At 39.0% G+C, this 22820-nt stretch overlaps 1 protein-coding gene across 1 annotated transcript in view; it reads left to right on the forward strand.

Annotated features, from left to right (window-relative positions):
- Nucleotides 1-22820, forward strand: part of LOC132826136 (protein CC2D2B-like) — a 247723-nt gene that overhangs the window by 99229 nt on the left and 125674 nt on the right. Inside the window, exons 15-17 of the mRNA XM_060841783.1 lie at nucleotides 6197-6344; nucleotides 8629-8852; nucleotides 14647-14824. Coding sequence (XP_060697766.1) covers nucleotides 6197-6344; nucleotides 8629-8852; nucleotides 14647-14824 — 550 coding nt within the window. The remainder of the gene's footprint in view (nucleotides 1-6196; nucleotides 6345-8628; nucleotides 8853-14646; nucleotides 14825-22820) is intronic.

The raw sequence follows: 22820 nt of genomic DNA on the forward strand, positions 1-22820 counted from the left end.
TCCTGCACCTACTGTCTATTGTCTATAAATACTGCCCGAATCAAAGGCAGAGTTGGAGGAACATGAACTGGTGCTGAAACAGCCCAGGAGAAGCTGCAAAGAAAGAACCAGCCTATGTCCTAAGTCTCAGAGGGGAAAAAATGTAGTGATTGGAATGAGGTCAGCCAGGTGAAATTGATAGAATGTGAGTACTCTGATTGGAGCTGTTAATCTGGTCCAATCAGTGAGCCCTGGCTGACAGATACAAACAGGGGTGTCAGAGATGGTGTTATTCTTAGAGCTGGCTTTGAGGGAACTGGATCTGTCTCATAAATTCTCCATGTGTAAATGAAGGGAGTGGGGATCTTGGGATACTGGCTTCTATAGAGCTATTTCACTCTCATCTTGCGTCTACTTGAGGTTGTTTCTCTGCAAACAATAACATGTCACGAACACCATCAGGAAGTAGTAATGAACTATTATCACCAATGTAAGGAATTTGAAGATGAAGGAAATAAAGCCCTCCTGGACGTTTGTGTCAGTATTGCAATCTACAGACTGTCTTCGTACAGGTTTTGTGGAAATCTTCTGTAGTCTCTGCCTTCTTGGTATCAAGACTTGATGGTATTGTGTGGCTGCCAGCAACTGGTCTTCTAGTTTAATAGTCTTTTTTAGGGAGTTAAGTTTCTCTAACTCTTGTCAAATCAAAATATGTTTGAGCTCCATTTAATATTTAGCCTTAAATTTCTCTTTAATATGTTCCTGAGCTCTAGATATCTGTAGTTTGTGCTTCTGCTAATTCACTGAGAAAAAAAACTAAGTCATTTCATGGCTTGCTGATGAATATCAGTTGTCGATTTCAGCTGCTATTAATGCAGATTAATCATTTCCGAACATTCAATATTAGCTTGTTCCAATTTTGACTTAAGCGCATCGTCTTCAGTGGTTAGCTTTTCACTTGTTGCTCGCAAATTTTTTTATTCATTCAGGGGATGAGGATGTCGCTGGCTAGTCCAGCATTCTTTTCCCATCCCTATTTACTGTGGGTCTGGAGTCACATGTACACCAGACTAAGTAAGGATGGCAGTTTTCTTCCCTAAAGGATGTTAGTGAATTTTTCAGCTCCACCTTGATGGGTTTTTGCTCTGAAAGAACCAAATAATGTTGCTCTTTGCAGATTATTTTACAGTTCTGCTGCATACAATAGACCTTTGCTAACAGAGGTGTGGTACTTTTCACTCTGCCCAAAGATTCAATGTTCATGAATTTGTGTCAAAGCACTGAAGCCTCCTTCATGTAGGAAAAATGTTTGGAAAATTCTTGGTCTCAACCACAGTTTTGCATCAAAAAGAAGGGCTATACTGCCATGGTATCCAATTTAAAGTTAAGTTTCTTGCCAGTAACCATGATATCAGCATTCCAGAATGTGTCTTGGGAGTCTCCAAAACAAAGGCTGTTGAAATCTTGTAGTGAGCCTCATATATTCCCTAAGAAGAACTCATCCTACTCCTCAGCTTATGCTTAGAGACTTAAAGGCTATTAGGTCTGTTTTTAACCTTCTGAGCTGCTGCTTCAGCTCAATGTTCTCCCTCTTGATCCTCCTGATGCTCTGTTTTACTGGCTGGACAAGTTCTCACTTGTGAATTCTCTTAATGGCATTGACTATACCATGATTCTTCCTGTGCTTTTTGCTGATGGTCTTTCAAAGTTATCTTTTATTTCCAATCTCTGTAAAATCTCTGAGCTATAGCAATTTATTGCAAACAAACCCATGAGTTTTTGAAGCTTGCGTTCCTTGATATCTTAAAGAGAAAAGGTTTATTTTAAAGCATTCAATGAGACGAAGAATGAAGTGGAATTAGGGACCAGGGTGGCCTTGAAATAGTGTATTGATTGAGGGAGAGGAATTGAAAAAATACATGTGGTGGTGCATGGCACCTAATCTGAATCTCAGGATGTGGTGGGAACTGCTGTCGGAGGAGCATTGTATGTCTTGGTACTACCTGGTTGGGTTTGAAACAAAAAGGATGGAACTTCAGTTCAAATCTGTGCAGGGTAGATTGAGCCAGGGGCAGTCACTGAGAAAGATGATGTGATTGTGAAAGTGTGTTTTAGTAAGCACTTAATCAAACACTGGAGAACGTTAGAAATCAATGAGAGTGAAGAAGCTGAAAGTTTAAGATGTAAATCCTGTCAGAGAGAAGAACTGAACTTCTTCAAAGTGGGGATACCTGACCAAGAAGTGCTGTGAATTATATATTTGAATAAAAGTAAAATCTGAAACAAACATAGAAAAAAAGCTGGAGAAATTCAGTAGGTCTGACAGCATTTGTGGAGAGAAACAGAGTTAATGTTTTGAGCTCATTATGACCTTTTCAGAACTGAATTAGATTAGATTCCCTACAGTGTTGAAACACTGGCCAACAAGTCCACACCGACCTGCCAAAGTGTAACCCACCCAGACCCATTCTCCTACATTTACCCCTTCATTTAACATTATGGGCAATTTAGCATGGCCAATTCACCTGACATGCACATTTTTGGAGAAAACCAGAGCACCTGGAGGAAACCCATGCAGACACAGGGAGAATGTGCAAACTCCACACAGAGAGTTGCCTGAGGCAGGAATTGAACCCAGGTCTCATAGCACTGTGAGGTAGCAGTGCTAACCACTGTGCCACCCATAATGATATTGGAAATTTTTTGAAATACTTTTGGTAGAGGCAAAGGAGGAACAAGATGCAAATGGAGTGCAGAGGCCCTGTACAGAAGAGAATGCAGTTGGTAATGGCTGTTAACTCTGTTACCTTCTTGCTCATTCAATTATTTTCAACTGTCCCTGCCTGGACAGTTTTCAGTGAGCTTCATTCTTGACCAATCTGACATTAAATCAGAAAAGATTATATGTTGAAGGGTAAATGGAGTTTGAAAAAAAACAGTTGAAGTTCAAACATGCTATCATCTCTGTTTTTAGTCTGTGATCAAGACATTGGTCATATTCTCTCCAGACGTGGCAGACACAATCTCTTCCATGAGGTGCAAGTACTTACAATTACCCTGATCCTTGACAGTTATGTATTGTTGTTTCTGATAATGTACCACATTGCTCTCCTGGAGAGAAGGAAATATGACAGTCAGTGTGATTCAATGTGTTTGTGTGCTGTGGCTGTAAATGTGTCCAGAATATGAAATGTAGATGTAAGACTTAAAGCAATATGTGTGCACACATGTGGTAGTCCCGAGAGTGAGAATGCTGTTTGATCATGGTAAGATCTTGCACATGTAGTCTTTCAGCATGGGTAGGCTGGTGCGCCATAGTCTATATGGCTTTGGCTGACCAGGAACTTCCCACTCTCACTACTGCCATTGATGTAATGTAATGCTTTGCAGATTGATAATCAAACTATTTTGCTGTATTGTGAGACATCTTCCATGACTATGAATCCCTGAAGTGGGACTTGAATCTAGAGGTTTGGCTAAGAATTAGGATTGATGCCACCTCACCACATGATTTCCTTTTTAGCAATATGTGAGGCTGAGGCAAAGTATGAAGGTTTGCTATGATTTGAAATTGATTGATTTTTTGGTTTATGAGTAATGGTAGGTGTGGTGAATTAAGCAGTGTTTGAGATTTGTGGTGTGAATGGGTATCACTTTTCATGAGTGCTTGTGTTGCATCCATTAGGACAGACACAAGAATGTCAAATTTCAAAAGGAACAACAAATTATACTGGATAGTGAAAAGGATGTTCATCGCTTGGCAAGTGGTCTTGAATTGTTTGGGGATATTTTAATGGAGAATGAATCAAGGATTAGGTATCCCTAAAGCACTTCTTTTAATTTTAGAAAGGCAGAATAACTCTGGTCAGTGGATTGCCATAGGAAATGTGCCAATGAACAGTTATTCCCCAAATATTTCTTTACTTAAATAAATATTTACCTAGAGTCACAAAGCCGTACAGCATGGAAACAGACCCTTCTGTCCAACTTGTCCATGCTGACTGGATATCTTAAATAAATCTAGTCTGGTTTGCAGGATTTGGCCCATATCCTTCTAAACCCTTCACATTCATATACCCATTCAGATGCCTTTTAAATGTTGCAATTGTATCAGCCTCCACCACTTCCTCTGACTGCTCATTCCATACACACACCACCCTCTACTTGAAAATGTTGTCTCTTAGATCTTTCCCTTCTCACCTTAAACCTATACCCTCTAGACCTGGACTTTTCTGCACCAGGAAAAAGACCTTGCCTTGTCCATTTACCTTGCCCCTAATGATTTTATAAACTTCTAAGGTCACCCTTCAGTTCCAACCCTCCAAGGGAAACAGCCCCAGCCTATTCAACCTCTCTTTATAGCTCAGAGCCTTCAACCCTGGCAATATCATTGTAAATCTTTTCTGAATGCTTTCAAGTTTTCTACAGCAGGACAACCAGGATTGAATGCAGTATTCCAAAAGTAGCCTCACCAATGTTCTGTACAACTGCAACATGACCTCTCAATTCCTATACTCAATGCTCTGACCAATAAAGGAAAACATACCAATGCCGCCTTCACTATCCTGGCTACCTGTGACTTCTCTTTCAAGGAACTATGAACCTGCACTCCAAGGTCTCTTTGTTCAGCAACACTCCCCAGGACCTTCCCATTAAGTGTAAAAGTCCTGACCTGATTTGCCTTTCCAAAATACAACACCTCACATTTATCTAAATTAATATCCATCTCTCACTCCTCAGCCCACTGGCCCATCTGATCAAGGTCCCATTGTACTCTGAGGTAACCTTCTTCACTGTCCACTACACCACCAATTTTGGTGTCATCTGCAAACTTGCTGACCATACCTCCTATGTTGTGGTTCTGTTCGCCAAGCTGGGAATTTGTGTTGCAAATGTTTCGTCCCCTGTCCAGGTGACATCCTCAGTGCTTGGGAGCCTCCTGTGAAGCCGGAACGAGGACATGCCGCAACCCAAAGGGCTAGCCACACCATTATATATCAAGAGCATTTCTGAACTGACAGCCAGACTACTGCGACCACTAGGACCCATAACAGCACACAAACCAACAACCACTCTCGGACAACAACTCACCAGAATGAAGGACCTAATACCCAGCATGAGCAAAACCAATATAGTGTACAAAATCCCATGCAAGGACTGCACAAAACACTACATAGGACAAACAGGAAGACAGCTAACAATCCGCATCCATGAACAGGCTTCACAGGAGGCTCCCAAGCACTGAGGATGTCACCTAGACAGGGGACGAAACATCTGCAACACAAATTCCCAGCTCGCCGAACAGAACCACAACAACGAGCACCCGAGCTACAAATCTTCTCACAAACTTTGAATACCGCCTATGCTCACATACAAATCATTAATATAAATGACGAAAAGCAGTGGATGCAGCAACGATCTTTGTGGCATACTGCTGGTCAGAGGCCTCCAGTCTGAAAAACAACCCTCCAACACCACCTTCTGTCTTTTACCTTTGAGCCAGTTCTGTATCCAAATGGCCAGCTCTCCCTGTATTTTGTGAGATCTAACCTTGCTAACTAATCTCCCATGAGGAACCTTGTTGAATGCCTTACTGAAATCCTTTTAGATAATGTCCACTGCTCTGCCTTTTCAATCCTTTTTGTTAATTCTTCAAAAAACTCAATCAAGTCAGTGAGACATGAGTTCCCATGCAAGAAGCCATGTTGACTATCTCTAATCAGATCTTGCTTTTCAAAATACATGTAAATCCTGTCCCTCAGGATTCCATCCAACCATTTTCCCACCACCAATGTGAGACTCACTGGTCTATACTTCCCTGGCTTTTCCTTACCACCCTTCTTAAACAGTGACACAATGTTAACCAACCTGTAGTCAACTGACACCTCGTCTGTGGCTATTGATGATACAAATTTGTCAGTAAATGACCTAGCAATCACTTCCTTAGCTTTCCATAGTATTGCAGCCTAAGAAATGAAAATGCAGTCATAAAAAAGTTATTTTATTTATCCCAATGGTTTATCTTCTGTTTCTGTTCCCAAAGGACCATTTTAAAAATAATATCATGAGTTTCTTGGACCTGTTCAAACAATTTCCAGATAATTGACATTATTGATATTCCTGAACAGCAGATTTCTGGAATGCAAAAATTACTGTGTACAATTTAAATAATTTAATATTGTTTAATTATTTTCAATGAAGAACTTTTTTGCAACAGGTTGGAAGTGAATTATGAAGCATTTGGAAAGCAATGTGAAGTGGAATACATTGCGGAAGTAATTGGACTTGAACAACAACTTCAACAACAGTTTTGGAAAGAAATGGAGACATATAATGAAAAATTGAAAAATTTGCAAAACAAACAGGTATGTAATTATATCCTTAAATTAAGGATAAATAGAATTAATGATATACACAATTAGTATGTATACATAGACAGAAAACCATTATATTGTGTTTATTCTCAGTGTCTTTTTGTTCAAGGAATTCTTATTTTAGCTTCCTGCAGGTAGGATAATATTATCCACAACAGAATATTAAACACAACTTTGTAGTGGACTGATGTCTAAATTAGATTTTTTTTAGTTCAATGTGTGCTTTAGCATGGCAATGGCATATCTAGCATTATACATGTGGTCAAACATGTTGACTGAAGCAACCATAAGGCAGACAGCAAGTCAACAAGAAGTCATGCTGCTGATATCATCCTTGTGCACTCACATCACAGGAACTGGAAGTTGACACTGCTGATATCATTGTTAAGAGTTCATCTCCTTCCTCCATTTCCTGCTTCCCTGAGTGACTCACTCAGTACTCCCTCAGCTGACATGCTTTTGTTCTATCGTTACCAAATACTTCTGCCTGTTGTGAAACTAGGTAGAGTAATTGTAGATTGGGGGCAGGAAGTTAGAATTTGGTGTTTGTAAAATTGTAACATGCTAGAGTTGAAAACATTGTGTGGTTCCTTTAAAGAATTGTATTTTTTCTGTGCTTATAGATTTGAAATGGATGTCTGTGAGCAGCAGCTTGGGGGTTTGCAAGAGTAACTGAATTGAAACATTTATTTTGAAAGGCATACAGTTAGCATGCCAAGCAGCAGTTTTTACCAAGAAAACAATCTTTTGAATTTAGCCAATCAATTTGAACCAGATACCAAAAGCCTATTAAATTTAACTCTGATGGCTTTGATAACATAGGACCAATCCTGTTGTAAGAAATATTGATGTCATCATAGATATAAAAGGGGCAGTTGGACAAAGATCCCAGAGCAAGCTGCCATCCACAGGAGCTAATGGCCCTCAGCTCTCAAGAGAGAATCGTTAGCTCTCAGAGCCTCAGCTATGTCTTAGGGAAAGCACCATCTAAATAACAATGGAATGAATGAAGGAAAAGACATTTCTGACAAAGAATCGACGGAGAAAACACAGAACATTCTGGAAGACAACCTTGCTATAATTTTGAGAGACTAAATTCTATTTTTGTTATATGAGTGGGAAGTGTATTTATTAGAAAAGTATACCATTAGGATTTTGTTTTATTTGGGAATTGTTAGTAGTTAGAAGGGATTTATTTGGTTTATGAATAGTTCATTTATTCACTATTAAGTTTAGCTAAATAAATATTTACTTCTCGATTTTGAAGTGAGTGGCAGAAATTTATTTTACTTAACCACTCAAAGTTGCTAAAAGCAGGTTTCACCACTTTTCAAACGCCTTTTACAGATTATAGGGTGAGGTCTCCTCTTTGGGTGATTCGGTTTAGTTCTCTGAGGGGGTGTCAACCTCTGCTTTGTAACACTGCCTTATATGGGATATATGGGATTCAACTCAATCTTTCTGGATAGTTGTGGAAGCCTCACTTCAACGTGAAGGTATTATGACAATTTTCAAAAGGCTGAAGAAGAGAAATTTGCTAACCTAAATTCCAAGACACACCTCTACATGCAGACTGCATTGATTCTACAGGCAAAGAGTTCTGATATCCCAGTGACTTTTAAAAATTTAGATACTGGAAATTCAAGTCTGTTCCTGCATAAACATTTGTTTGAAGCAAATACATATTGCCAATGTGTATTCATAACTCTCACACAGAATACTGGATCCTTCTGAAATGATACCAGGGGCTTATTGTGCAAATTACATAATTCACTGGATTACATAGTTAGGATAAAACAAATACACAGACTGAAATGCCATCTGGCTGTGCCTTGGTGGTATAGCTCTTTGACTACAATCTTTTCATCTGCTTGTATGTCTGTGACAAGGTAATAATATTATTAACAAGAAAGTTTGTGTCAATATGGTTTCAATAAAGTTATAATATTCAGCTCATCATTTTGCATTATATTTATATATATTAAAAATCTATTGACAGGATGTAGTTTGCATTATTTCAGTTTTATCTTTGTACACCTCATTATGAGAGCCAGTTTTTCACAATTTGTGTTCTCGTTTCATATGCCTGAAACACTTGCTGTAGGAAAGCAAACTGGAAAGTTTATAATCTTTAACCTAAGTTTATAGCATTATGTTTGTTTTAGTGTTTCTTCAGTGTCTGATATGTTCATCCACTACAAACCTGATAATGAAAGATTTAAATTTCTATTTAGATGACAAAGTAAACCCCAGCTTATCTTTTTAATATTACCAGAATGTCAAAAGAAGAAAACTTACAGAAGGAGATGAATCAGTTAGTGAAGATACTGATGATGACATAGGAAAGCCACCGGTACTTTCTACGCCAACTGATAGAGAGAAAATGGAAGATATGGCAAGAAAAAGAAGCTCATGGATTCAGAAGCAACAGATTAAGCCTATTTTGATTCCTAAACTATTACTGACTGTGGATGTGACACCAATCTCTCAATGCTCTGGGTATTAGTTGCAACTATGCATTTTCAATTAATACACAGTTGCCTTCACTGTTCGATTTATGTAGTATATTTGTTGTTAACATTTAAAATGTAAGCAATTTGTATATAAGCTGGTAAAGAGAAAACTAGTTTAAAAAGTTTGCACTCCATAGTAAATGCTAAATGTCAATAGGGCTAATGTTCATATCTGTGTGAATAAGTAAAATTCAACTGAGAGTAAATGCAGTAGAGAATTGCTATATCAAGTCATTACTTCCTTTCATTGCCTCAGCATTCTGAAATTTTCCCAAATGAGTGTTCTTGATCATATATCTCCCATAGATGCAGGGACATTAAGGATAATGAGACAGGAGAAGGCAATTCCCAGGACTAGAGGCTGCTGCACATTATTTAAATGACTAGGCAACCAAATTACAAGTAATTTGCAGTCCCTTGGAAACAGGATGATATTTGCTTATGACAAGTCTTTTAACATGGTTAAGCTGTTGTGCTAGAGTTACTATAAGGTCTTGGCAGACAAGGAAATTCTTCCACTCATGTTGCCTGCAGCTTGCATATTGGAAGCATTGACAGATTAATAATCAAAACTGCTTACCATGTTATGATGTACCTCTGACGCCAACAAGTATTGAGGTGGAATGTGAATCCAGAGCTTCTGATTATTAGGTAGAGATGCTACTACTGCACCACAACTCTTAATTTTTCAACTTGCCCAGTGATGCTTCTGGCATGCCTTTCACCCTTACTAAATCATGATTTAGCACCTAGTCTAACAGCCACACACTCCAGAACAAAACCAATCCTGTCAGTAGTAACACCACTGAGCCACAAAGCAAAATGCTACGGATTCATAAAAATATTGAATAAAACCAGAAAATGCTGCAGGAACTTTGCAAGTCTAACAGCAACTATGGAAAGAGAATGGGTAATGTTTTTGGTCATGAACCTTTCTTTAGGAGCTAATTTTTAATTTATCATATCAAAGTCAGTAACTGTGCTGCACTATGATTGCGTAGCTAAATCGCTAGAAGCAATGCAAGATAGGTATGAGGCAGTTAGCTTTGGTGCATGTTTGAGGGTGAAGTAGAATATTTGGATGTTAGGCCTGTGTTCTGAGTGCTAGGAGTTACGAATGGATGAATGCTGTGTGGCATTAAGCAGCATGAGAGACTGGTAGTTTGCTGTGGAAGAAATATCATGTGAAGGTTCTTTCATTTTGCTTAAAGTTATTGAACTTCTTGTGGCACATGAAACAGGCTCCCAGATCCAAGCTGTAGGGCTTAAGCTACTTAGTCACATACTCCCAATCCTTTCTGAGCATGGCCTTTGAAACATCTTACCCTTCCATTTTTTCACTTCCATGATTAAGGTTCCAAGCCCCTCTGTGACCTTGGAACTCCCATCTAGTTTGTATGTTCCATTTTCCCTGATTTGATTTGCAACAATAATACACAAAAGGAGCCTGCTATCATTCACTTCAGTTTTCCTTTAATTGTGACAGACACCCTTGTGCAAAATTAAATTATATCTGCCTCAATGGAGAAAATATTCCTTGAAAAATAAAAGCTAGGAGTTAACCCTGATTCATAAACAAATCCCTGTTTCTTCTTTGCCACACAGTCAAAGCTTTTTTTTTAATGTCCAGTTTAAATTTCCTTTCTGTTTAAAATTCAAAATTCACTTTCTTCTGCTCTCTCTTCCCTTCAGAATTCAAATTCACGTTTTCACATTTCCCTTTATTGCTCTTTTTCTTTTCTATTTCAGATTCAAGTTTTTTTGTTTTTTCATATTTCAAACTGCTTCATTTGCAACTGAATCCAAGTCACCCACTCTGTTTTATCTGGATTATTAGGAGCCATTATCTCAATTACTTCTGCTTTCGTGGAGTATACTTTGAACTCTATTTCTAAGTTTTCTATTTTCTTCAAATTAGTTTTGTTATCTGTTGCAAAACATTCAAAGGTACATCCTCTCTTGAGGAACAAAATCAGCAATCGTTAAAAGACATTTTAACTTTTAGAATCTCTAAATGCACTTATTTCAACTCATAGATTCAGAAGGCTGCAGAGAGCTTACAATTTTGTTATGTTCTTCATAAAGACCAATAACTTCTAAAAAGAGATTTGAAGTCCCAGTTGCTACCTTAAAGAATGACATTAAGATTTGTGTTTTAAAACTTTTCTGTAACAAATTAGTTTAAAAGTTGACTAAAGCACTATTATCACTTATTAGGCAATTTTTATTTTAAACTACCTAAAGTGACTTTCCTCTCGTATACTTAGCATATATTGCACTCTCTAAGGAATTACAGCCTTTATAGAAAATAGTCCAGAGATGTTACAATTTTCAGTGGGTTTCCATATCTCTGCTTCAGCAGGTGGTAACTTTGAATGACTGTTGTCAGACAATTTCCTCCACTTTCCAAGAGTTTCTTAAAAGCACTAGCAGTAAAGCCTATTCCCATGATTCTTGTTCCTCCTGACTATGACTGGACAAATCTCATTAAATCCTTATAAGGCCACAGGATCTGATACTTCAACCATCTTTCTCCTGGGTCTGTTTGTGGTAGTTTACAAAACTAAGTAACTTTTTCTGCTGATCATGCAGAACCTTAGAGAATTTATTACAATGTTGTTCATTGATTTATATGAAGCCTGTAACCTTATCTCAAAAATGGCTTATTTTGTCTTCTTTGTTGTGACAACAAGAACCACATTAACCTTGATGGAAGTAGCAGTGCTGGATGGGCCAGATCTTTGAGGAGTAGCAATCTCATACTGATTGCCACTCTGCCCTTTTTTGTTCTTGCATGAAAGGAGCTCTGCATTTCTAGGATGAAATTCTACTCCAGTGTCCTTCAGAAATATGGAGGTGTACTTCCATTCTGACAGTTCTTTTGTAGTGCAGAACTGTCAAAGAAAGGCAAGTCACATGCCCACTTCTACAGCAGTCAACTGCTGTGTTCTGAAATGTAAAAATTATGTCAGTCACTTTGACAGCTGCTGTCAAAGGGTAAGTACATAAGATATGTGTGGTCAGGGTACTGGGAGTGTCAGGTGCCAGATTGGTAGTGAGGATAAGTAAGATGTCAGCTAAGTAGGATGCTGTCTAACAAGAGAAGGAGATAGGGTACCAGGAGTGGGATATCAGATGAATAGGGAGTAGAGTACCAGCTCAGGAAGAGGAGGATTCCAGGAGTAGAATCATTGAATCATAAAGAATAGAGCAGGCTCTTTGGGTCTGCATTGACCAAACTACTCTAAATCTACACTCGTCTCATTTTGGAGTTTTCCCTCACAGCCTTGAATGTTATGACATTTCAAGTGCTCATCCAAGTATTTTTTTTAAAGGTTGTGAGGTTTCCTGCATCAACTACCATCCTAGGCAGTGCATTCCAGGTTTTCACTACTCTGAGAGAAAGGATCTTCTGCCTTTCACTTTAAAATTTTGACTCCCTGTATTGACTCTTCAACTAAGGGGAACAGCTGCTTTATATTTACCCTGTATATGCCCCTCGTAAGCTTATACAACACGATCAGATCCCCTCTCATCATTCTGTGCTCTAAAGAAAATAACCTGAGCCTCTCTTTATATCTAAAATACTCCATTCCCAGCACCATCCTCTTTTGCATCTCTTCCAGTGTAATCATATCTATTCTAAAGTGCAGTGACGTGAACTGCACATAGTTAGGTCACTGCTGGAATATTAAGTTTTGTACAAATCTAACATAACCTCCCCATTCTTATAATCAAAACCACAACTGATAAAAGCAAATATCCCATTTGTTTCTTAGGTACCTATTAACCTGTCCTAAGAGGATCTATGAACGAGCACTCAATCCCTCTGTTCCTCTAGGCTTTTTAGTATCCTACAATTCATTGAGTACTCCTTTCTCTTATTATTTCTTCCAAAGTGTAGCACTTCACATTTTTCAGAGTTAAATTCTATCTGCCAATGATCTGCCTATCTGACAAATCTGTTCTTCACTATCAACCACTGGGCTAATATTTGTGTCATCTGCAAACGTGCTTATCATCTCTCCCACATTTACTTCTATATCGTTTATATATATCATGAACAATAAGGGACTCAGAACAGATCCTTGTGATTTGCCACTGGATATTTGGGCCCTAGTCAGACAGACAGTCTTGTGCCACTACTCTCTATCTGCTACCACTAAGCCGTTTTTGGATCCAATTTGCCTGAATCTCATGAGCTTTTGCCTCCTTTATCGGACTCACATGTGGGACCTTGTCAAAGGCTTCACTGGAATCCATTTAAACTACACCAACTATATAACCTTCATCAAAACACCTGCTTACTTTCTTGAAAAATTCAATCAAACTTATGACTTCCCTCTGACAAAGCCATTCTGACCTTCCTGATCAAACCTTGTCTATCCAAGTGGAGATTAATTTTCTCCTTCAGAATTTTCTCAATATGTCTCTGACCAAGACAGATGTGTAGGATTGAAAAGTGTGGTGCTGGAAAATATGAAGAGATGCCAGGTTAATAGGAATAGGGTGCAAGTATGTAGGGTGCCAGCTGGATAAGAGGAAGGTGCTATGTCACTTAAATGTCAATTCTGAAGGGGTAGGATGGTTACTAATCAGAGTATATTGGTTCAAGAAATTAGTGTTTAGGATACTCTGGCATGGATGGGAGAAATTGGGTCTTGCTAATGCCAGGTAGGGTGGAAGTTGAGTTTGAAATAGTCAACTGGTTGTGTTACATTCTGGTGGGGATGTCAGGTCAGATTGGGTCAGGTTGGTAGAGGAGTAGGAGTGGATAGGAGGGAAAAGAAGGTCAGGTCCAGTGGCTTGGGGTGGGGTGTATCAGGTTGGGTTCAACAGTGAAGATGGTATGTTGGGTTGGGTTGGGTTGGGCCCTGGGCAAGTCTTGGTTTAGAGTCTGTTGTGTATAACTTGTTTGGGATAGGTATGGTACGGATTGTATGAGGTAAGTATGAGGTCAGTTTTATAAATTGTAAGATACACAAACTATGTATTTAATAGTCAAACTTCTCTGACTAAATATTTTATTTAATCACATCACCACACTCAGAAGTCTCTGATTTAAATGGAGGCATTACCCAACAAAGCTATCAATTCCTGGGCAATTCCTTTGGTGTGTAGTACAATGTGAATCCTGCAGGATCCCCATGCACAACTCCTATTTATGCTGGCATTGGGACTGTCTGGCTGCCAAAAAATCTGGGCCAGTTAAATCTTCTATTTGTACTACCATCAGCACAATAGTGCTGGGTTTCCTGTTGAGTTCTGAGGTCGCCAGTAATGTTCAACTGCTTGGTCCAATGCATTAATCAGGTCAATGTAAGGACATAACAAAATCTGCATGGTTTCTACTTCACGATGTAAGCAGATAATAAATCACCTAAATAAAGGCGAGAGAAAGTGAGTACTGCAGATGCTGGAGAATCAGAGTCGAAAAGTATGGCACTGGAAAGGGACATGAAGGGCTTGTGCCTGAAACATCGACTCTTCTGCTCCTCAGATGCTGCCTAATCTGCTGCATTTTTCCAGCACCGCACTTTTCGATCTAAATAGAGGTCAGGAAGCTCAAACAAAGGGATTCTGTGATAATTACATGCTAAGTGCATTTCTTTAATTTCATGCCAGATCGAAATACTTATGCTCATAACATTTAACTTGATGTTAACACTAATAACAAAGCATGTTCAAGCTAAGTATTTATGGGTGATGAAAAGTTTCAATTATTGTGCAAATAATTATTATTCCACTAACTGCTTTTGTTCTTATATATATTATTTTAGGGCTGAATTGCAAAGAAGGATGGAAGTGGAAAACCATAAGTTCTTCATTCGTATTTTCTACAATGACAAATTTGTTTCCTCTACTGTTATCTCACAATTACTGCCAGATTTCAGTGTACAATTTAGACAAATATTCAACATTCAGATCATTCACAAACCCGAAAGCATTAGATTTGAGGTAACTATTATTGATTCAAATGGTGATACACTTCAGTTTCATTAAAGTCATTGTAGTTTGGAGGGGCAGATAATCTGCAAGAAGGATGGAAGTGGAAACCATAGGTTCTTCATTCATATTTTCTACAATGACAAATTTGTTCCCTCTACTGTTTTCTCACAATTACTGCTGGATTTTGGTGGGCAATTTAGACAAATATTTGACATTCAGATAATTCACAAACACAAAAACATTAGATTTAAGGTAGCTATTATTGATTTAAAATTGTTAAAATTATTGGTTCACTTCACTTTAAAGTCATTGTAGAGTGGATGGGCAGATAATGTGAATTTAGCATCAGTGGAAATCATTGAAAATGTTGAAATTTTTACTGGTTTAAAATGACTGCATTCCTATTCCATCTATTTACATTTCTATATCTGTATCCAACTCATTCATAATGTGAATAACGGAGTCCCTAACACAGATCCAAGAGGGACACCAATAGTCATATCCCACCAATTTGAGAGCGTACCTATTATCCCTAAATTCAGTTGCTGGTCACCTAGTTTCCCAGCCATGTCAGTAATTTGTCCTCAATTACAGGGGCTTCTACCTTAGTTAATCACCTCTTATTTTGAACTTTATGAAATGCCTTCTGGAAGTTTATTTGAACAACATTGATAGACATTCCCCAGTCCACTATCTTGGTCATATCTTCAAAAAAATTCAATGGGATTTGTTAGACATGATCTAACCATCATTAATCTATGCTGGAACTCTCTGATTAACTGAATTTTTTTTCTGTCCTTGATTATAGACTCCAATAATTTCCCCACCGCAAAGTTAGGCTCATTGATCTGTAATTCCCTTGTTTTTGTCTTATGTCCTTCTTAAAAAGCGGAGTGGTGCACTTTTCCAATCCTGATGGACGACCTCTAAGTTTACTATGTAAGCGATATGAGAAGCTAATCTTTAACTTCTGCTTCTGTGGCAGTTGAGTGATTGTATAATTTAAGCTGCTATAAATTTACATTTCATAGTATAAAAGATTAATCTTCAGATGCAAGAGATACATAGATCCAGATTCTCACTCCCAAGCCAAGTGCATAGAATTTGGAAATTTCTCACTTCAAAACCTTACATGGGAGAGGTTGTCCTGAATGGTCTGACTTTTGCTTCAGGGTGGTATTAGATTGGATAGACATGGGTCTGCCAACTCTGAGAATAATAGAGGTGAGGTGGCAGGCCATGCACAAAAACATATTATTATAAAAGACCAACCTATAAAGTATTCCTGCTGTGAGGCAGGATGTTGATTAATATGCTGCTGGCCCTAAGATGTGACTTTAAGCCAGAATCAGGTGAGCACTAATAGTTGTCTAACAGGTTGCTAACTATGGAAAAGATGGGCCCTGTTGGCCTTCCATAGGAAAATATAGAGGTTACTGCCATCTATTTTCTTTGTTATCAACTGGCACATGATACACTATTAAAGAACAGCAACATCAATCGCTGAGAATATAATTCCTCGGGGTCAACTGATAAACACCACATGCACATACTACATTTCACCCATCTCTCAGGTTATGGCATGTAATTTACTATTGCCCAGGATATTCACAGTTGGAGGCATGATTTGTGTGTGTAAACAAATATATGCTCTGTTTGAGACAAATCAAAGCCTTACCTGCCCAAGATTAATTTCATCATTGCAACATTGCAATGCCAATTGGGCTAAGTGCAAGACTAGTGCCCCATTTCAATGATGTGAGCTTCCACATCCTGTTTGAGGAAATCTAGGATGCCAACATATTGTATCTAACTGACTGGCAGAACCCATTCACAATCACAAAGAGGATAGAACAGGAGAGAACAAGAGACAATGACACATTTTGGATACAGTGCAAGGAGAGGTTCTGCGATTTGCTGTGCTCTGTCACTGTGGGTTGTTTGTATCAAAAATGCACAGAGGCCATAGTGGTGTTTAAAATTAGGAGACTGGGCATATACCTCTCCTTTAGCATAAAGTTTGTACATTCAAGCCTCTCTTGTGTGTGCGCTCTGTAATGGGCAGTAATGTCAATGTTCCTTGTGATGTATTATATACCTATATCCAAATGATGAATTAGGCAATAATCAACTTTCAGAGATTTACACAAGTTTATTGTAAATTTATAGTATAGTACCAACATTAGTTTTCACCTTTCCTTCTGGACTCTTTCACTGTGCAGGAACCAATTTCCTACTAGGAATAAACTCAGCTCTTTTCTTCCTTTTTTTAAATTCAGATATGCTTTTAAGCATCATAGAAAGGTTACTTCTACCACCAAATTACCCATGTTCTGTTTTTCTTTATCCTCTACAACTAAATCAGCCATGTTTTTGAATCAGTTACCAATATACATGCCATTGGGACAATTCAATGACACCAAACATGACGGAAAGGGAGATATTGTGATTATAATGAAGTCAGCCAATATGAGTTCCCTGACTGGGCTGTTACTCTGGTCCAATCAATGACCCCTGGCTGACAGATGAAAAGAGGCGTATGGGGAGTTCTGACTCTCTGGGTGCTGTCTCTGATGAGGTTGCGTCAGAGCCAAGGATTTTCGACGGATAAATAAAGGATGACTTGGTGATGGGATACTGGCCTCTGTGGAGTTACTCAAGTTGTGACGCGAGTGAGATAAGTTTAATGTAAGAACTACAGAAATGGCCCTGCATGGGTAAGAGGCATGTGTGATGGTCCTGAACAAGCACATGGACCCATATGCAAGCTGCAAACTCACAAACAATATGGGAGCAAAATATGCCCTGCTCTTCAGAACAGTCAGAAACACTGCCAGAACCTGTGGGTTCACCCTCTCCATTAAGTGTTGACAAGACTTCTGATTCCGAGATGGACATGACGGATGAACCCACAAGGCCAACTTTGTTGACAGAAGAAGAGATTGAATTTCTATCGAGGCAGTCCTCGTACAAGAGTTAAACTCCTGGGCAATACATGCCACCTGTATTGGGCAAGAACCTGATCTAGTGCTAAAAGGCTCCAGGATGCTCTCTAAGAGAAAGGATGGGTCTACGTCCTCGGACTCAAGGGGTGAAATGTAGTCAGCCAGCTGATCCTCACAGAGAATGAGTTCCCTGATTGTGGCTGTTAATCTGGTCCAATCAGGGAACCCTGGTTGACAGATAAAAAGATGCAGTGCGTGCTGATTCTGACAATGCAGTGCCAGATTGAAGGACTTTCCATGGATAAATACAGGGTGACTTGGTGATGGGATAGCAGCCTCTGTGGAATTATTTCTATATCATAGAAAGGTTACTTCCACCACCAAATTACCCATGTTCTGTTTTTCTTTATCCTCTACAACTAAATCAGCCATGTTTCTGAATCAATTACCAATATATTGATAATTTCTGCCTCTTGCATACATTCAATGTTTTGCGATCAACTACTTCCACAAGTAATGAATTCTACAGTCTCACCACTCTTTGGACGAAGAACTGTTTCCTCATCTCTGTTCTAAATGGTCTACCTCAAATCCTCAGACTGTGACCCCTGGTTCTGAACACACCCACCATAGGGAACATCCTCCCTGCATTTACCCTGTCTAGTCGTGTTAGAATTTTATAAATCTCTATGAGATTCAACCACCCCCCCACCCCCAATTCGTCCGAACTCCAGCGAAAACAATCCTAACCCAATTAATCTCTCCTCATACATCAGTTCCACCATCCCTGAAATCAGTCTGGTAAATCTTTGCTGCACTCAGCACACAATATTCTAGATTCTGGAGTTATACAATATTCTAGGTGTGGCCTCACCAAGGCCCAGTTTAACTGTAACAACATATCTGTGCTCCTGAAGGCAATGAAGGCCAACACACCATTTGCCTTCTTTTCACTAGTTTCCTCACTTCCTCTCCCCCACCTTACCCTAGTTCCAACCTTCCAGCTCAGCACCATCCTCATGACTCGTCCCATCTGTCCATCTACCTTCTCACCTATCCGCTCTAACTTGCCCTCCGACCTATCACCCTTCGCCCCACCTTCATCCACCTACTGCACTCTCAGTTATCTTCCCCCCAGCCCCAGCCCCCTCTCATTTATTCCTCCACTCCCGAGGCTCCCAGCCTCATTCCCGCTGAATACCTTATGCCCGAAACATCGATTTTCCTGCTCGTTGGATGCAGCCTGACCTGCTGTGCTTTTGCAGAACCACACTCTTGACTCTAATCTCCAGCATCTGCATACTCACTTGCGCTCATTTGCCTTCTTTATCTGCCCTTACTGAAAAATACCATACTCTGAAACATAATTTACTCCATAAACACTTTTATATAATTTCCAGAGCTTCCTCTTTATTCCTAGTGCTTCCTTAGGGGGTTATAAGAATATATACCTTTCAAGCAGGTCACACTTCCAAGGAAAGATTATTATAATGGCTGAAATTATTTTCAAGATTACTTTCCCAGCTGTATGAGAGTCTGTTTTCCACAAACATTCCTCAAAGTGTTTAGATACCAATTTGGCTTGCTAAGTTCCATCTCGTAGGACTATTTCCATTCCAGATCTATACTGTGACGGAGCAAGTTCACCACGATCATTAGCTTCTGAATATACATGAATTCTTTCCAGTTCTGTAATTCTTAATTTAGCCTCTTTTACTATGCTATCTTCCATTGTAATAGTAACCACAAACACTACTTGATCATAGATTTTTCTACTTTTATCCTTTATCTGAAAAGGCTCTCCATTACCCAAGCTACCTATGCCTTGCCTGGCTATGGCCTCTTTCTTCACCATGAGATCTCTCTGGACTACTCCTTTCAGAATTTCTGCTAGATATCTGCTCTTCTGTGTACAACCTTTTCCTCACAAAGTACATCTCCTGAGTCAATACTGGAACCGCGTTTTCTTGTTTTCTAATCTCATACCCCTTGCTGCCAATCCATGGTGCTTGGTTCTTGTTCCACATCTTCACATTTAGCCAGTTATAATACATTCCCTTAGATTCCCAGCAGGAAAAAACAGTAAAACTTGTGAAAAAAGGCTGGTCAGATTTGTTTTGTATACCTCAGAACAGTGAGCCAGTATGACCAGTACGTTCATTACCCAGTTATTTTTTAAAAACTGTTTTTTCTCTCTAAGTTTGCTTGCACATTCCGCTATCATGGCCTCCATTTTTGAGTCATCTGATTCTGCTAGCCTGTGAACAACTCATGAACCTACTTTGCCCAAATGACCTCCACAAAGAGATTACTTTTTCATGTTCTTCAAGATTTTGGTGGTGGGAAATTCATTGGAAAAAATGTTGAGAGACAAGATATATCTATACTTTGAGAGACTGAATAATCATGAATAGTCATAGAAATTTAGAAAATAGGAGCATAAGAAACTAGACCATTGGCTCTTTGAGCTTTCAACACTAATCATTAGGATCATGGCTGATCAGTAAACTGCTCCCACTTCTCCCTCATATTCTTTGATCCTTTTAGCTCCAACCCCTTCTTGAAATCATCTAGTATTTTTGCTTCGATTTGGTGGTGCTGGTGTCGGACTGGGCGTACAAAGTTAAAAATCACACAACATCAGGTCATGGTCCAAAAACTTTATTTGGAAGCATTAGTTTTCAGAGCTAGTGTTTGCTTCAACAGATTTCTTTTATAGCAAATTTCACAGGCTCACCACTCTGGGTAAAATTTCTCCTTATCTTAATCTTAAATAGTTTAGATTGTGACACCTGGTTCTGGACTCTCCCATCATTGGGAACACTTTTCCTGTCTAATTTGGTTAGAATTTTATAGGTTTCCATTAATAATACCCCATTCTTAATTTCTAAGGAATATAAATATACTTTAGTAGCTCTCTCCCATTTTAAAGTTTTGTAGAATCTTTTATTGTCTGTTTTTATTTTTTGTGCAACATTTCTTTCATACTCCAACTTCTCCCTTTTATTTAAAGTCATCTTTTGCAAGTTTCCAAACTGTTCAAAATTATCTGGGGCGCAATTAATCTTTTTGGCATTGAACCTCTTCTCTTTCAGTTTGATACTATCCTTAACTTGATTAGATAGTTAAGGGTCGTGCATCCTTCTCATTGTATCTTTCTTTCTAATGGAATATATTTTTGCTTAGAGTATGAAACACCCCAACTGTCAAGCAGCATGTCTGTGTGTCTGCACTAAAGTGCACCTCAATATGATAATTCTGATAGCCTTTATTTCTGGCTGACCAACAGACACGGCAAAGAAAGGCATAGATACTCTGAGTATGCAAGTAGATGCCCTCAGGTGTAGCTTATTCCAATCCATGAGTGGGGCACTTACTCTGTTGTGCACAGTGCCCTTGCATCAACATTTCAATGCTAATTCCTGGTATGTCCTGCAATGTGGCTGTGCCTACTAATCATCCTCCAAGTGGATCAAAAGGTACCATGAGGATCATGAGAGGTTGGAAAATGTCAGATGCCAATTTCCCTGGATGAGTGAGCATGCATTTGATGCCCATGAATCATGCCCTGAAGTGCTGTTTGAAGCTGAGCAACTTGGAGGCTTTTCACAACCAGATGTGATTTGAGATGGCCAGGTACCCATGTCTTCCATGTCTTCTATGTCAAGAATTTTCATCATCTGGTTATTTTGTACATTTGGTAAGATAGTAGATTAATAGTAATGAGGGGAGTTGTGCATTAATGCTTTCAACAAGCTGTAATCTCTTAACTGGCAACTCACTTCTGCCTGATGAAAAGCTCACCTCACTGCCCAAATGTTACATAAAAGAAGAAGCATGTTGCTCCCAAAATTGAGATAGGTATTCTGGACTTCTTGTATAATTTTGCCCCAAATCTTGCCATAGCTGATGTAATTTAGACCCCTATAAACTTTTGCCTATTGTTTTCATTCAATATTTCAGTGCAGGATTGTCTGTCTGCTATCATGTACAATTTTAAAATGGTGGGAATAGAAGTGCTTTCTGTTGAGATGGTCGAAGAGATTTTCAGTGGGTCTTATCACTGCTATCTTACCATACTGCCAAATATAATGATCTGGATCTTGTGGTTCTCATTTCCGAGATATACTATTGAGGACCACGATAATGGAAATGTAGGTGTCTGGGAGCCCACTTACGTTGAGGTAGTTGAAGAGATTATCAGTGGGTCTCATCAAACAATGTGGATGCTATGACATTGACAAACCTGTAAAAGAAGACATTTTTCATTGCTGTCTTAACATACTGCCAAAGATAATGATCTACATCTTGTCATCTCATTTGAGGGATACGTCATTGAATTCTGCAATAATGGAGATATAGGTTCCCAGGAGTCCACTTATGCTTGAATCAGAACTTGTAATCTACCATTTTCAACTCTAATCAACCAATTCTGATGGTCCAGTGCCTCTCAGTGTCCAAACTTGGGCTGTTTGCCTAGTACTTAACTCAGTATTTACACAGACATTTAGGGCTGCTCCTACCAGATTTAAAGCCTGTTTGGGAAATAAGTCCTTTGGATCAGTAGGAATATCAAAACACTCCTCCTCCAGCCCCAGCTCTGCTTACGCATGCCAGCAAACTCAATTCATTAGTTTCGCCACTGTGGATGCAGAATGGATATAATGTAGGAGGACTGAGCAGAGTCAAGAGCAGATGAATGAGCTGGAGTGGGTAGTGCAAAGCCAGTCATAGAGTTTTAGAGCACTGAAAAGGGCACTTTAGCTCATCATGTCCCTACTGGTTATCAAGTGTTTATCTGTTCTAATCCCATTTTCTAGCACTTAACCTGTAGTCATACATGTTATGGTACTTTAAATAATCATCAAGATATTTCTTAGATGTCGTTCCCACCTCTATTAGTATTTCAGGTAGTGACCTCCTAATACCAACCACTCTTTGGGCAAAATGATACTTCCTTAAATCCCATCTAAATTTCCTGTACATTATATCTATATTCATGGTTATTGATCCCTCTACCAAGGGGAAAGTCTTCCTCCTACATATTCTATTAATGCACC

Source organism: Hemiscyllium ocellatum, chromosome 22, assembly GCF_020745735.1.
Source record: "Hemiscyllium ocellatum isolate sHemOce1 chromosome 22, sHemOce1.pat.X.cur, whole genome shotgun sequence".
NCBI classification, from domain to species: Eukaryota; Metazoa; Chordata; class Chondrichthyes; order Orectolobiformes; family Hemiscylliidae; genus Hemiscyllium; species Hemiscyllium ocellatum.